The 14,368-nt window shown below is 44.5% G+C and overlaps 1 protein-coding gene across 1 annotated transcript in view; it reads left to right on the forward strand.

Annotated features, from left to right (window-relative positions):
* The window catches only part of TIMM17A (translocase of inner mitochondrial membrane 17A), a 186,211-nt gene that overhangs the window by 48,241 nt on the left and 123,602 nt on the right, over positions 1-14,368 (forward strand). Inside the window, exon 3 of the mRNA XM_078644156.1 lies at positions 3,340-3,403. Coding sequence (XP_078500282.1) covers positions 3,340-3,403 — 64 coding nt within the window. The remainder of the gene's footprint in view (positions 1-3,339; positions 3,404-14,368) is intronic.

The following is a 14,368-nucleotide window of genomic DNA, read 5'->3' on the forward strand; positions in this document are numbered from 1 at the left end:
AGTGCAGTGCAGGTGAGTGCAGTGCAGGTGAGTGCAGTGCAGGTGAATGCAGTGCAGTGCATGTGAATGCAGTGCAGTGCAGGTGAGTGCAGTGCAGTGCAGGTGAGTGCAGTGCAGGTGAGTGCAGTGTAGGTGAGTGCAGGTGAGTGCAGTGCAGTGCAGGTGAGTGCAGTGCAGGTGAGTGCAGTGCAGGTGAGTGCAGTGCAGGTGAGTGCAGTGCAGTGCAGGTGAGTGCAGTGCAGGTGAGTGCAGTGCAGGTGAGTGCAGTGCAGGTGAGTGCAGTGCAGTGCAGGTGAGTGCAGTGCAGGTGAGTGCAGTGCAGGTGAGTGCAGTTGAGTGCAGTGCAGTGCAGGTGAGTGCAGTGCAGGTGAGTGCAGTGCAGTGCAGGTGAGTGCAGTTCAGGTGAGTGCAGTGCAGTGCAGGTGAGTGCAGTTGAGTGCAGAGTGGTGTGTATTGACAATGTAAATGACAATGCCATTTATTTATGATTTAAAGGAAAAAAAAGAAATGTCATGAGCAATGCCAATAGCTCTACCTTTAATGATGCCGAGACCATTGCATTGTAAATGCTTGTTTTTTTTAACTTCTGTTTGTTTTTGTATGGCATGTGCAGGGTATTTGGTCCTCCTTGCCGCATTATTGTAGGAGCCCAGGTAACAACCTCTGTTAAGTGGTTTGAGGCCCGTCGTTACAACGAAGAAGAGAATATTTTTCAGGGAACCGTGACATATTCCCATGCTTCACGGTTCACTGTGCAATACGAGTTTTACACCACTGCGTTTTGCAAATGTGACGTGCAATGTATTACATTTATATGTGGGGTGCAGGGGGCATTATTTTAATATTATAGATCACTGGCCCAACATACACTGTTAAGAAACGTGTCCAGCAGCGTACTTACTCCTCCTGTTTAGACAGTGCCTATATTTCTGCATTTTATCTGAGGTTTCAGGGCATAGTATATTTATTCCATGCCACAAGGCCTCTGCTGCTCCGGTCCCTGACTTTCCTTTTACAGCTCATTGCATTGAATGTGTGAAGCTCTAATGGCTTTGAATGAACAACACTAAAACTACTAGTCCCAGAATACATCGATGTGGCAAATAAAAGCAGAGGTCAGGAAACAAACGTTTCTCTGACACGGAGCCACAAAGTAGCCCTGATTATTGTGAAGCTATTCAGAGGTTTCTTGACCACCCTCTCCATTTCGGCCTGGTTTCCATCCTTCCCGCTGCATGACGGAGGCAGGGAGGATATGACAATGCCTTTTATTTATGTTTTTAAAACCAACATCCAAATAAAAAGGCATTGTCATTTACAATACCAATAGCTGAAACTTGTGTAAATGTGAGACCTATTGCATTGCAAATGATTTTTGTTCAGCCTGATCTATGCAAGGCTAGAATGGACAGGTGCCAGAAACTGCGACAGTTAATAGACCAGCTGAAGGCAGTAGGGGGCGAAGGTGTTTATACAGGAACCAGCGCGACTCAAAGGTATTAAGAATGGTTGATCACAATTTTTGTAGTCTGAACTGCAGGTCTCCCAGGCCTTGAGTCAGTGGCGATAAGAACCATTGTACTTTGTGTATTGGTCAAAACATGGCTGTCTGATGGTTATCTTCGTTTCATAAACAACTTTTAGGGGAGTATATGCTGGACATTAAGCTATGAGTTCCTTGTGTGGAAGAAACAGGGGGCTGTTTATTATATTCAACTGTGTGGGTGGGTGTGAGGGTGAGGGTGGTTCTTGGTTGTGCCCCCAGAGGGCTTTCAATCCAGCTAACAGCAAAGGAGGTGGATGAGACCTTTTCCAGACACAGGGGGGGAGGGGAGGGGTCCTGGGGGTCTAGAAGGGTCACAGGAGGGGTGGACGTTTTCTCTGCTATCTGTATCTGTGGGGTTGGGGTGGTCTAGAGAGTCAGAACAATTGGAATTGGGATCTTGAATACAATATAAGGTTTTCTCAAAAATGTTAGCAACACGTCTTGCCCCACTAATGCACATCAGCATGATCTTGTTCCCGGCAGAGATACTGCCAAAAGAAAGGATGCAATACGAGATGAATTTAGACAATTTGGATGCTTTACCATACACCCGATTGTATTGCTACATGGGCATCATCTGGAACCTTCTTTGAAGTCATACTGCCCCAAATGCCACCTTTATGTAGCCAATATAGTTTGTATGTTTTTTGAATGTTCCAAGCTCAAAGAATTTTGGGGGAGTCTATTTCAATTGTGATCAACACATCTGGGGTTCGAATTCCAACTGAGCAGTATGGAAATCTTGTTGGGTCATAAGCCAGGGCAGATGTAAGCCGTAGCTCACTGACTTATTTTATAATTGTCAGCGCTCGCTTATGTATTTCTAGGGTATGGATCGACCCTTTACCACTGAAAGTAATGGAATGCTGTGTAATGCTACGCCAAACTTATGAATGTGAAGTAGCAGCTGCTAAGGCAAAGAGTCCTCAATCAAAAAGGCGGAAAGGACCTCGTCTGGCCAGCACATTTTTTTGTTTTGTTGCTTTTTTAGTGTTACAACTGTGAAATGTTGGATTTATCCCTTTTCACTAATCTTTCTTGATCATTTCCCTTTCTTTCTTTTTTATTATTTTTCTGGTCCTTTTTTTCCTCCCCCCCCCCTTCTTTGTGTATCTGTATGGTGATACCATAGACAAGTCTAGATATAAGGACGATGTAGAGTATCATTTGTTCTGACTCTAGGCAAAATTAAATCAAAAATATTTTTTTTAAAAAGGGAAGAAGTGTTATGTTTTTTTTCTAATCCTTCTAAACTACCCGTGTTCTTGATGTGCATAGATCCCTAGAATTAACAAACCACTACAACTGCGTTCCCTGTTAATATCACTTGTCTTAATTGGATCCAATATAATGCTCCCACTCAAAGTGTTTACAGTACTTGGAATTCATAATTTTGTATTTTCATAAAATGATTACTCTGGGCTTGGATTTTTATTGTTGGTTGATTGAGTGTGTAATAACCTTTTGTGATAAATATGAAATGTTAGACTTTCCATTGAAAACAGATTGCTTGTTGATTCCATATTTCATTTATATATGTGATCTAAGGAGGCTCTATAGTCACATTGAGAACTTTTTGGCATTTATTAAAAAATTGAGGCTTTTAATGATAAGATAATTCAATGTTCTAGTGGTGATGTCAGTAGTCACCTTTTCTGTCAAAATTGAACATTAGTATAACTGATCACATTTAAGATAACTTGAGTTCTTGCATGCACTGTGAGCAGTTTTAAAATGTATTCCCATCCAGTTTTTTTCTATGTGGTTGTGACATTTCCTTGTTTTCATTTTAGGGAGTCAATCATCGCCTGAGAGGGAGCATGTTAGCAATTAAAACAAGAGCACCGCAGTTAGGAGGTAATCATATTTTTCTATCGCTATTATGCAGAGTACTTTGATTTTAGGCCTCCTTTAGATGGCATGCCAAAGGTCCCAAGTAGATAAATACATATTTGTGATGGTTTAAAGTATGACTGTGGAGGTTTTGTGTTTCTTACCTACTAGTGGTATGCCCAGAACCTCGTGCTGCAGTTTATTTCTCCTTATGAACAGCGAGGCAGTACAAATTCCAGATGTGCTGAAATAACATTCAGTATAAATAGAGCACCAAACTTGAACTACACCATGCAGTCACTTTTGATACATTCATGCTTAGTTGGCTCAGACATAATATTGAGGACATAACATGTTGACCCAACACATCACTGATACCACACCTTCATTTCCCCTGTTCCTGCTCACCAGCAATTATCTCACACTCTCCATTTACTTTTTCAGCCTTGCCTCTCTTGTCCCATTTTTAGGTCTTGCATCTGGCGATTACAGCGCGAAGCGCTGTCTCGCCTGCGAGACCTATAGTCACCGGCTATGCTTTCAAGGAGACAGGAGATGGGCACGCGCAGCATGCCGGAATTGGATTAGGTCGCGAGCGTGAACACGCGCACTGTGAACTGTTGCCGTTGAGTACATGTCCAGCTGGCGCTCGCAGGCACTGCAGTGCCGTCACTCACCCGCCTCCCGGTAGCTCTTCTCGGGCAGTCAGGCTCCTCTGGCGTACAGCATGGTGTGCAGGGGCTGCTTTTTTTGTTGCTTTGGCGGTCCCCTCCCACGGACTCGCGACCTGCGCAGCACTTCTCCAGCACAGCGGCGAACTCCACATGCGCCGCCACTGGGCACGAGCTGCTGGGCACGCCGATGTGCGCGCTCGCGGCGTGCCTTTCACTTACCGTATTACTGAGAACCCCCACCGGCAGATTGCTCCTCACTGTCCTGCAAGACTAACTCTGGTCGCTTCCGCAATACCAAGCGAAACGAAACACTAGGCTGCACCGTACCTCTAGACTGCTCCGGGCTGATCGAAGAACTGATCGCAGCTCAGGACTGGATGGGGAGCGTTGGAGCAGAGCATGAATGCAGTGGTAAGATACTCCGCTTTGCTCTGCCCTGGCACCGGTCAAACACTTCTCTCCCTCATCCGGTCAGCTCCCGCCCGCTCACAAGGCTTCGGTTTACATGCACTTCCAATCCCGTTACTCAAGCTTTTATATAAAATCCCGCTTTTCTTGATTGGGAGTATTACGAAGTTTTTCCCTTACTTAAATGCAGGCTTTTGAATTCCGGCTTTTCGGACTTTGGGGGGGGCAGATCACGTTCCTCAGGAGGAGAGTGGACTGGGAGTGGTCCTCAGTCAGTGCAAGCCGCCTCCGCATTACTAAGAGGTACCGCAGCTCTAGTTTAGTCTTAGATTGCAAATTGCTCACATTTCTTCGAGGTGCAGACAGCATCTCTTTACAGTGCTTCCCCTAGCGCCCATCATACAGACCAATATGGAATTATTAGAGGTTTCTTGAAACCACTTTGAATTTTCATGATTGCGGATCTACAGATAACTGACCCATCTATCCACACACAAATGTGCCCATGCTGATCAACTCTACCTTCTCATCCTCATTTGACACTCATGCAGCACTGGCGTCTGCTCAACGTACAGCCTTAGTATTGACCGTTTATTCTGTTTTACATATAGATACCTACCACTATTGTTGTATGTATAGATACCACGAAGATGTGTTCTATGCAATGGTTACTCATCTAATCAGCATATATTAATCCATGGTTGGCACATATGACGTCTGTATCTGTACTATTACTGACATAATTATTATGCACTTCCTGTAACCCCCCCCACCCGTCTTCTGAACCTACTCACATGGTGCCTTATAAATGGTTTACTCAAAAATTTTGTTATGAATAGACAAGCTCTATCTTTGCCTTAATTGCTTTTGCAAACTATTCATTTGTCTGTATTCTTATACAAGACTAAATTAAAACTATATGAAATAAAACAAGAAGATAAGGTTTGTTAATGTAAACAATTTTAGTCTACAAAGAAAATTTGATGTATTTCGTTCGGCCACTTTCGGAATTGGTGTTCAGGCTAATAAAGTGAAGAATTTGAAACATGGGAATTGTTTGTGTATTTCTCTGATCATTGCCAGCCTTCTCAATCAATCTGTATATATTTATCAAGGCTCTTTTAAGTATTTCATTTATGTTCCCAAATCCTTGCTTGAAACCTTAATTTTCTCCTAAGTAAAAGTGTTTAAATTGATAGCTGTTGTATCACTTTTTTTCTGTGTAGGTCATCATTCGCGATAGAGAGCATAAGCCACTGCCAGGGCGCATATTCTCCCATCTAAAAGCAGCTTTCTCAGACAGCTACCAGCTCTTTCGGATCCGGCCACAGATTACTTTAGTAAATATGATAGTGAGAGTGAGAGCAGAATAGTGGTTACTGGCTGAAGTTACCACCAGGCAGGTTTCTTATGGGCATGGTTTGGATGGCATGGAAACATCTGCTTAAATAGTACTGTTGTGTTGTTAATAAACAAATTACATATTGCTAAAATAGGAGCGAGGAGCAATACCAACACGATGTCAGCACCACTGGTGCAGTGTCAGAGACAGATACTTCTTAACTGATCAACACTAATTATTATATCCCCTAACATAAATCATTCGCCGTTATGGAACATGAAATTACTCCCTCTGCTGTAGATGCTACAGTAATAGTAGAAATAAGAGTAAAGTCTACTTTTTCATCTGTCAGGGCCTCCCTCCAGGGTCTAATGCTTGGAAAAGATGGGGTAGAAAAGTAAACCTTGCATCTGAACTTTCTCTTTGGAAATATCTATGTTGTGTCAATGATTGGAGCTTCTCTTTTGGAAACAGGGTAAATTAGGTCGTTTTCTCAGTTCTATGAAACAGTGAGTGATTTTCCTTTTGACTCTCAATATAACAAGCATTTGCAATGCAATGGAATGGATCTCACATTTACGGAAGTTTGAGCTATTGATATTGTAAATGACAATGCCTTTTTTTTAAGCATAAATAAAAGGCATTGTCATTTACAATGTCAATAGCTCAAACTCATGTAGATGCGAGACCTATTGCATTGCAAATGCTTGTCTTTCTCTACCTCCCTTACACTCGTGCTCCCACATTTCACTCACTGTGTGTATTTGCCACCACCCTCAGAGCAGGGATTCCTACCATACCCACTTCCTTGTCCCCTGTACTTTCAGCTTCTCTAAGGCATATAAGGGAGTGGAACATCAGTAGTCTGTACTGAGGAAAAATACCTGACAGTTTTTTCTCAAATATAAACATGCGGGGTTGACACACCCCACTGGAAAGAGCCCACATGGTATGCTGACTTAGGAGGCAAAGTAGAAATGGTTAATCCCACTTTGATATATGTGGGGAATAGAAAATCCACAAGATAAAATTTCTTATCCATGATTGGGGATTGCAACCGAGTGCCAGGCTTGCTCACGCCTCATCTACCTCCACCTTTCAGCATATCACTGGGAGAACTCTAGGGAGCAGTGGCCTCTAGTTTGTTTCCAGGAAAGCTGAAAACTCCCCTAGATTTGTAAGGTAAACACTAAATGGATGTAAAACTATGATGGAAGGCAGCTTATGTCCTATGATGGGATAAACTAAATTCAACTTTGACCGCTGGTCAAAACTGCAACTGCCTCTGTGGGACATAGTTCAAATGTTTGTAGCCCCATGCTTTAGCAGTGTTTTTGGAATGCTTCCTATTCTGTTCCCAAATAGCCTCCTTAGGAGCGTGTGAAAACATTGTAACCTTTCAAAGGCAGCTGAACTTCATGCTGCAGCTCACTCAAGGTGCATATGAAGGTTTCCTCCGAAATCCCCCAATCAAATTATCCATACTGCTTGAGATCATAGGCCTCTCTAATTGGAAACTGAAAATATGTATGTTTATACATACGAGCACTCCTATTTTGAATAATGCTGCTTGCTGATCAGATGGCAAAAGTTTCACTGGTATTCTTGGCTAAATGGGCATTCAGTACCTAGAAGACCTACTACTTTGATCATATGAAGTAATTTCACCCCCTGCAGATAGAATCCTGTCCTGATGTATCACAAGGTGCCGCTCTTGCACACAATTGACCGATTGTATGAGGCGTGTAATGGCGCGAATCCCTCACGCCTTCGAGGTCTCTCAGATTCTTGGTTAGGTGAATACCTGCCGATGCAGAAGGGATGAGTTGTCCTCTCCCTATCTAGTCCTGATTTCTGAAATCTGTATTGGACTATAGAAAGAAATCGCCAGTTAACTGTGGCAGAATTGCTTATCTTTAACAAGCATTTGCAATGAAATAGGTCTCGTATTTACCAGAGTTTGAGCTATTGGCATTGAAAATGACAATGCCTTTTATCTATGTGTTGTTTTGAAAATAGATGAATAAAAGGCACTGTCATTTACAATGGCAATAGCTTAAACTCTCTGAAATGCGTGATATTTTGCATTGCAAATGCATTCAGCGCCCTTGTTAGCCCTCTGAGTGAATGAGACAAGCCACTGTTAACATAGTTAGGATTAGATAGGAAGATTTATGAGCAGCATGGGTGGCGCTCATGAAGGTTGTTTAGGTTACTGCATTTCTCACCAGCTGTCTTAGTTAATAGAGTGTGTAAAGCGCTTAACAGACCATTGCTTCAGTCCACGGAATGTAAAAAATATTGCCGGAACCTTCAGAAGGCTAGAATATCATAAGCACCGGCTGCGTTTTACTATCAGAACATATGGCACCTTACCTAATTGAAAACACTGCCCCGTCTTTAAATAGGTCGTTTAATTCAGCATCATTGAATTTTGTAAAGGTAACTCCTCGCCATCTACGATACACCAAATATACAGGAATAAGAGTTGATTATGTAGCAAGTTTTGCAACTTTATAACTACACGAAATATACGGTAGTCCCAAAATCCCGTAATTCCAGAGGTCCTTGGGTATGTGGAGAGCGTGGGAATGATAGAACACTTCTTGTAACCTATCTTCACCCTTTCTTTTCTATTCTATCTTTTTCTTTCTTTAACCCTGTCCTTCAACTACTAGCAAGTCAATGTAAAGGGGTGCTGCTAAATACGTATACCAATTACCTGTAACTAAGGCAACACCAACCACACGTGGCTGGTACCCCTTAACGGAAAAAACGAATGTACTTGTGTATAAAAATGTAATAAAATACTTTGAAATCTGAAAATCACTAGTTGGTATGAGGGAAATCTAATTGCAGTATTATAGTGGTTTGAAGTTGTGCATGAGCTGCGAGTTCATGTTCCCACTGCTGTGGTCTGAGGTCACATAGTTGTTAATTGAGTGAAGGCAATGGACTTAGTTTACGTACCTGTGCGCATAAGTCTCTTGTGCACGTCTCGGAGGGTGAGTGTGAGTCTGTCTGTGGGCAGTGTGTGCGCATTTGTACATTTACTATTGTACATAGTAACGTTGTTTGCAGCCGAAGTCAAGTCTGAGGTGGGGGGAGGGGTCACTACCAATTTCACTTAAAAAACACCTCTCTTGCCTCTACGTTTTCAAACTCGCTAAGTGCCAGGAGCGATTACTTGGATACACTTTTCTAAAAAAACCTCTGTGTTATTTCATAACGTGGGACTTCTATGTGAGTTTGCTGTGACAATTGTGTCGGCTGGGTAAAATACTGGCTGTCGACCAGTTGAGTGTGTAGTAATCTATCAGTGGCCTGTGTGTGTGGTGTGTGTGTGTGTGTGTGTGTGTGAGTGGGTGGGTGTGTGTTTTTGTGTCTGAGAGGGTCAGAAGTTTGCACCAGTCATAATGCTGCGGTACAAGGGTTATAAAGTTATGCGGCATGTGTTTTTGGCTCTCCATTTCATCCCAGGGTGGGGTCAGACTTAGGCAATGCTTGCCGGTATGCAGTTTGTGCATACTTCGCCCTCGCCCACACCTTACCTTACAGGTGGGCAGCCGCTGCTGCCTCTGCCCCCCCTCCTCTCCTTCTTGTGCTGCAGGAGCATGGCTGTGGCCAGCGCAGGCAGCCCTGGGGCCCAGGCCCGGGCCACTGCACCACGGAACATTGCACCATCCAAGCAGCCGGCCTCCGCCGCCTGCTTCTGCCGGTAGCCCGTGAGAGGACTGCGGGCGCTGCAGCCAGGCCCGCCCGGGCTCCACAGGTGTGTCCTGCTCGGAGCTCACTCCCCCTGTCAGCGCTCCCTGAGACCCACACGTGCCCGGGCTGCCGGGAACATAGCCTCAGAAAAGGGCCGAACAGGTCTGCTCAGCCACCAGGACTGTCAAGCTGGAATTCCAGCCACGAATCCAACGTGAAACAGAAAGTGACTCCGAGAATATGAGGGAAAGTCATGTGTGTCTCAGGAATGCCGTATCGCAACCTTTCAGCGTCACTGATAGATCTATGCAGATTATTCATTTTAAAAACAATTCACTGCTGCTGGGTTGTGTGCCTCGCCCCTGTCGCTGTGTCTGTGTTTTTTGTCAAACTAATTTTAATCGGACTGGGGCTCGGTTTCTATTCTAGCGTGTTGGGACGTGTAAATATTTCTACTCCATCCGTGACATAAAGGTTTTTGAGCGTGAGAACCGCTGTGGCGTACAATGATTCCTGATGCATTGTTGACTCGCACTCTCATTCACCCCTTCACCCCTCTAGGCACACAATCCAGTCAATCAAGAAGCACACTTTACTATACAAGATAGAGGACTATTAGCTTTGCCATTTCCTACCTCAGACAAGGTTTAATATTTCAAATTAGGTTGTTTATAAATGTTTTTACACTTAGCAGATAAGACCAGCGGGAGCTCGCCCTGCCTTCAGCTGTTGTTGCTGGCATGTGCCCTCCAGTGGCCTGGTGTGGGAGAAGAGCTCGCGCACGGCTGAGGTCAGCGGTGCGGCCGCCTGGGCTTGGAGGCTGCTGGAGTGCGAGACGGGCGCGCGGGCTAAGAGTTGCTGGCAGAGCAAGGACTTGTGCGGTGGGCACGTGGGCAGCCGAGAGGGAGCTGGAGCCTCAGGAGGACGCGCAGATGGAACGACGGGGCGCAGGGGCGCCTCCCGCTGCCTCCAGCAGCCATGGCGTGGGCGCTAGCTGTGATCCTCGGGACTTTACTTGGACTTGTGACTGCGGTGCGGGAAGGCGAGACCTACACAGGTAAGGAGAGCTGCGACGCGGAAGGGAGCACTTTGGGGCGCGTTGACGGGCCGTGGAGCTGACGGCGGAGGGGGGAGGGAAAGTGAAAGCAACTGCAGGAGGTTTGCAAGGGAGATGGGCACAGCGCGTAACTGTACATGGTGAACGCGCCCGTCCACATATCCGATCCGGCCTGCAGCCTGCGCGCGCCCATCTCCTGTCTCCCTTGCAAGCCCTTGAAAGCATAGTCGACGACTATAGGTCTCGCTGGGGACAGTGCTTTGCGCTGCGTTGCCAGGTGCGAGACCTAAAAAATGATGATTCTGTTCTTTCCTAGCCACGCATTACAAGGCATCAAGAGAAGCAGGGTTGGATTTTGTTTTCTACCCATTTTATGCTTGTTATCTGTACTGGGGTGAATGTATGGCATTGTTCTGCATTCTGTCCATCAACTGTTGTTTTTGCATTTGTCACCCCGAGTGGGACGGGTATGCTCAGACAGGAGTCCTGTGCTCTCCACGCCACTGGAGTCAAGCTATCCTGGCTGAAGACGGCTGACAGCCAGAAACCGGTCCTAGGATGCTTGATTCCGGTCCAGGGAAGACATGGCTTGACAGTTCGGGCTGGACTGTTCCCATGAGGCACAGGGTCAAGGCTGATTTGCATATGGCCATGTCTGAACTGGGGTGGGGTGGTGTGGTGAGCAAAAAAACGATGGATTTAGGCCCAGATCTCTATACTGGGGTGAATGTATGATATTGTTCTGCATTCTATCCATCAACTGTTGTTTTTGCTGTTATCTGAACGTTGTCAGACCTACACCCCAGGGGCCAAGAATCCTGCACCTTTCACTAAAAAAAAAACATTTGCCACCAATATTCCAGAGAGATGCTTTTGAAATTAGCAAAAGCACAACCAGAAATCCTAGAGCCCTGTGTGAAAACTTCCCTGGAGATAAGGAGGAACCTTTCTCATGTCTCCACTGTAAATGGGGCTGCCATGTAATATCCGAACAGCACACTAGGAATGACATCAGCCCAGATGGCTTTCAGCTGAAAAGCATTTATTTTAACTCCAGGTCAATGCCCAAACATTGCCTTGAGATCTGGGACATCTTAACAGATTGTAAAACCTGACCTAGTATTTATCACAGAAACTTGGTTGGATGATAACTACTCTCTTGCCATTGCTACCGCCCACTGGGAGGCTATAAGCTATTAAAAGAAAGGGAGGAGGTATTGCAGTCTTATTTAAAGATTGCTTTAGCTGCGTTCCTGATTCAATGACCCAACTGGGTGAACATGAGATCTTGGTTTTCTCAGTGTCCAGGGTGAGCAAAAACTACTCAGAGGGGCAGTAATTTATAACCCTCCTTGATACAAGTCAAAATTTAGCACTAACCTGTTGTTCCAATTGTTCCCTGCTTGCCTAAAACATAAACACTTTCTAGCTATTGGTGACTTCAATAATGTTCACTTCGAAAACTCTATGGACCCAATGGTGAAACACTTAGAAAGTGACATGCAGATACTGCAATTAAAACAATGGATTAAGGCACCAACAAATACTGCTGGGCATACATTGGACCTTCTAACTTGGATGAACGTTGCGCTTAACAAATACAAATTGTTACCATTCTGTTCTTGCTGGGCCTGAATCCATATTGACTCATAGGGGCTGATTGAGTTGGGTGGAGCTATACCTCCATTAGGTACATCCCCCTGCCAAAATAAGAGTACATTTGGTGCAAAGAAGCACCTGGTTTCTCGTCCTGTATTACCACAAAGTATTTTGTCCTGCTCTGGGTGTGCATTCTGACACGGTATGTGAAAAATAGGCATGTTAGTCCCCATTGTACAGCAAAAGAACTGAGAATAGCATAGTGGAGGGGAGCAATTATTGGCCAGATTAAAAAACACAATCTTAAATAATTGCTTAAAAAATAAATGAAAATGGCGCCTGCCCTCCCTAACACTAGGCAATAGCCCATCACTGCACATGAACACCCCACCATTTCTTCTATATTGAGCAAAATAGGAGGCGATTTACAGACCTACACCCCTAGTGCCAATTCCTCTTTTCAGCTCTCCCTATTTTGCCCCACAGCCCCTGCCTTCCATCCCCCTATTTACCTGAAATGCCCTCTATACAACAGGGATAATTGGTATCAAGTTTAAAAAGAAACTCAATGAAGGTAATTGCTGCTACCAGAAGGGATGCTCCTCTATGACTATCAATCACCTCTTATAAGACTCATAAAGAGTATTGCTTTCCAGACTGGTACCCTCCTAATCCTTCCTCCTTCTTTAATGCTTATAAAAAAAGTTCATATACAGGCTGGAGTACTTCCTGGCTCCCTCTGTGTATTTTCTGTTTGCAGCTGTGGATGCATCAATGGTTTCTTTTGCTTCATATGTGCTTTTATAGATGTTTCTACTCAGTACAGGGAAAGTAAAACTGTGAAATGTAAACCCATCCTTCTGCATCTTTTGATAATCATAGATAATTGTAAATGTTAGAATAATTCAAAACTGTATGTGTATACCAAAATATCTCAGAAAGGGTGAGGAGTCCAGCATGTGGTATACAGAGCAGCACACTCCAAATCAAACACAAAGGTTTTTTTGAATTTTAAGACTAGTAAAAAAATAAGACAAAACATTAAAATGCCCCAAAAACTGTAAGGAAAAATGAAGCCTGATGGGCATTAATATCCCATTATACCTAGCACTGGCAGTTGCCCAAGAGTCATCTTCAAACTGAATGTTATCTCTGAACTTGCTGCTGTTTCTCTACTTTTCAGAGGAATTTCTCTCTGGGTTTCTGATATTTTACTCAATTTGACATCCTTAACATCTAAGAATCCTTGTGAGATTATTTTTGTTTGTAGCTTTTCATCCTGTTTTTTCCAGTCATAATGTCATCGCTGTTTGTGAAGTGTCTCTGTTGTGGGAGAAAAAAATGCTACCAAATACCGTCACCACATGTGTGTGCGATCTGGCTTCCAGGTATGTAAGAGTGAATTTGTTCTTTAATGTAAACAAAGGACCTTAAAGGATAGAGAATGCATCAGTCTGTAAAGGAATTTGGGGGACCCTATGACAAAGGTTAAGCAAAGGAGCAACAAAGTCCCCCACGGAACAATCTGGTACCACTGTAACTTCACCTTGTATCTGTGGCCGTACTAGTAGGTGGTTCACATTTAAAAAAACTTCGAGTCAGGAAAACATGGCGCCCGCATTCTGAGCGGCAGCGCACGTCCTAGCTAGTGCTCTCTACCCTCTCTCCCCACTTTCTTGATGTAGCGGTGCCTAAAGGAACATCGGGGCTTTTTCTTATCATCCCTGCACGGGCGGAGATTAAGGTTTTCTTCCCTCACCTGGCCGATTGATTGTCGAGGCGCGGATTTGTGTCGGAGCATTGGACCGGGCTCTCACCTCCGCGTTCTTTCGTAGCCACCCTTTGCCTCGGCGGTGGAAAGCAGCAGCCGTGGAGTAGAGGCGCAGCCGCAGGGCAGCGGCTTGTGGCCTTCTGCATCTTCAATTCAATTGTGGCCAAAACGTGCCAATTGGTTTTTGTTTATAATGCAGCAAAAAGTGGGGGCAACCATGCAAAAAGAGGGCACTTTCCCTCAAGAGTGCATTGTGAATGTGTCAGCCCTAGCCCTACCGGCCTGCCGAGCCCATATTTTGAAAAAACAAAAAAGAAATGCAGACAACGAGGCACACAGGAACTTAATTAAGAACAACTTTTAAAACCAGCCCCCTGGGTGTTCATTGGATTGTGTTCTGATTAAAGCTGCTGTCGCCTCATCCCTTTGA

This window comes from Lissotriton helveticus, chromosome 5_1, assembly GCF_964261635.1.
Source record: "Lissotriton helveticus chromosome 5_1, aLisHel1.1, whole genome shotgun sequence".
Lineage (NCBI taxonomy): Eukaryota > Metazoa > Chordata > Amphibia > Caudata > Salamandridae > Lissotriton > Lissotriton helveticus.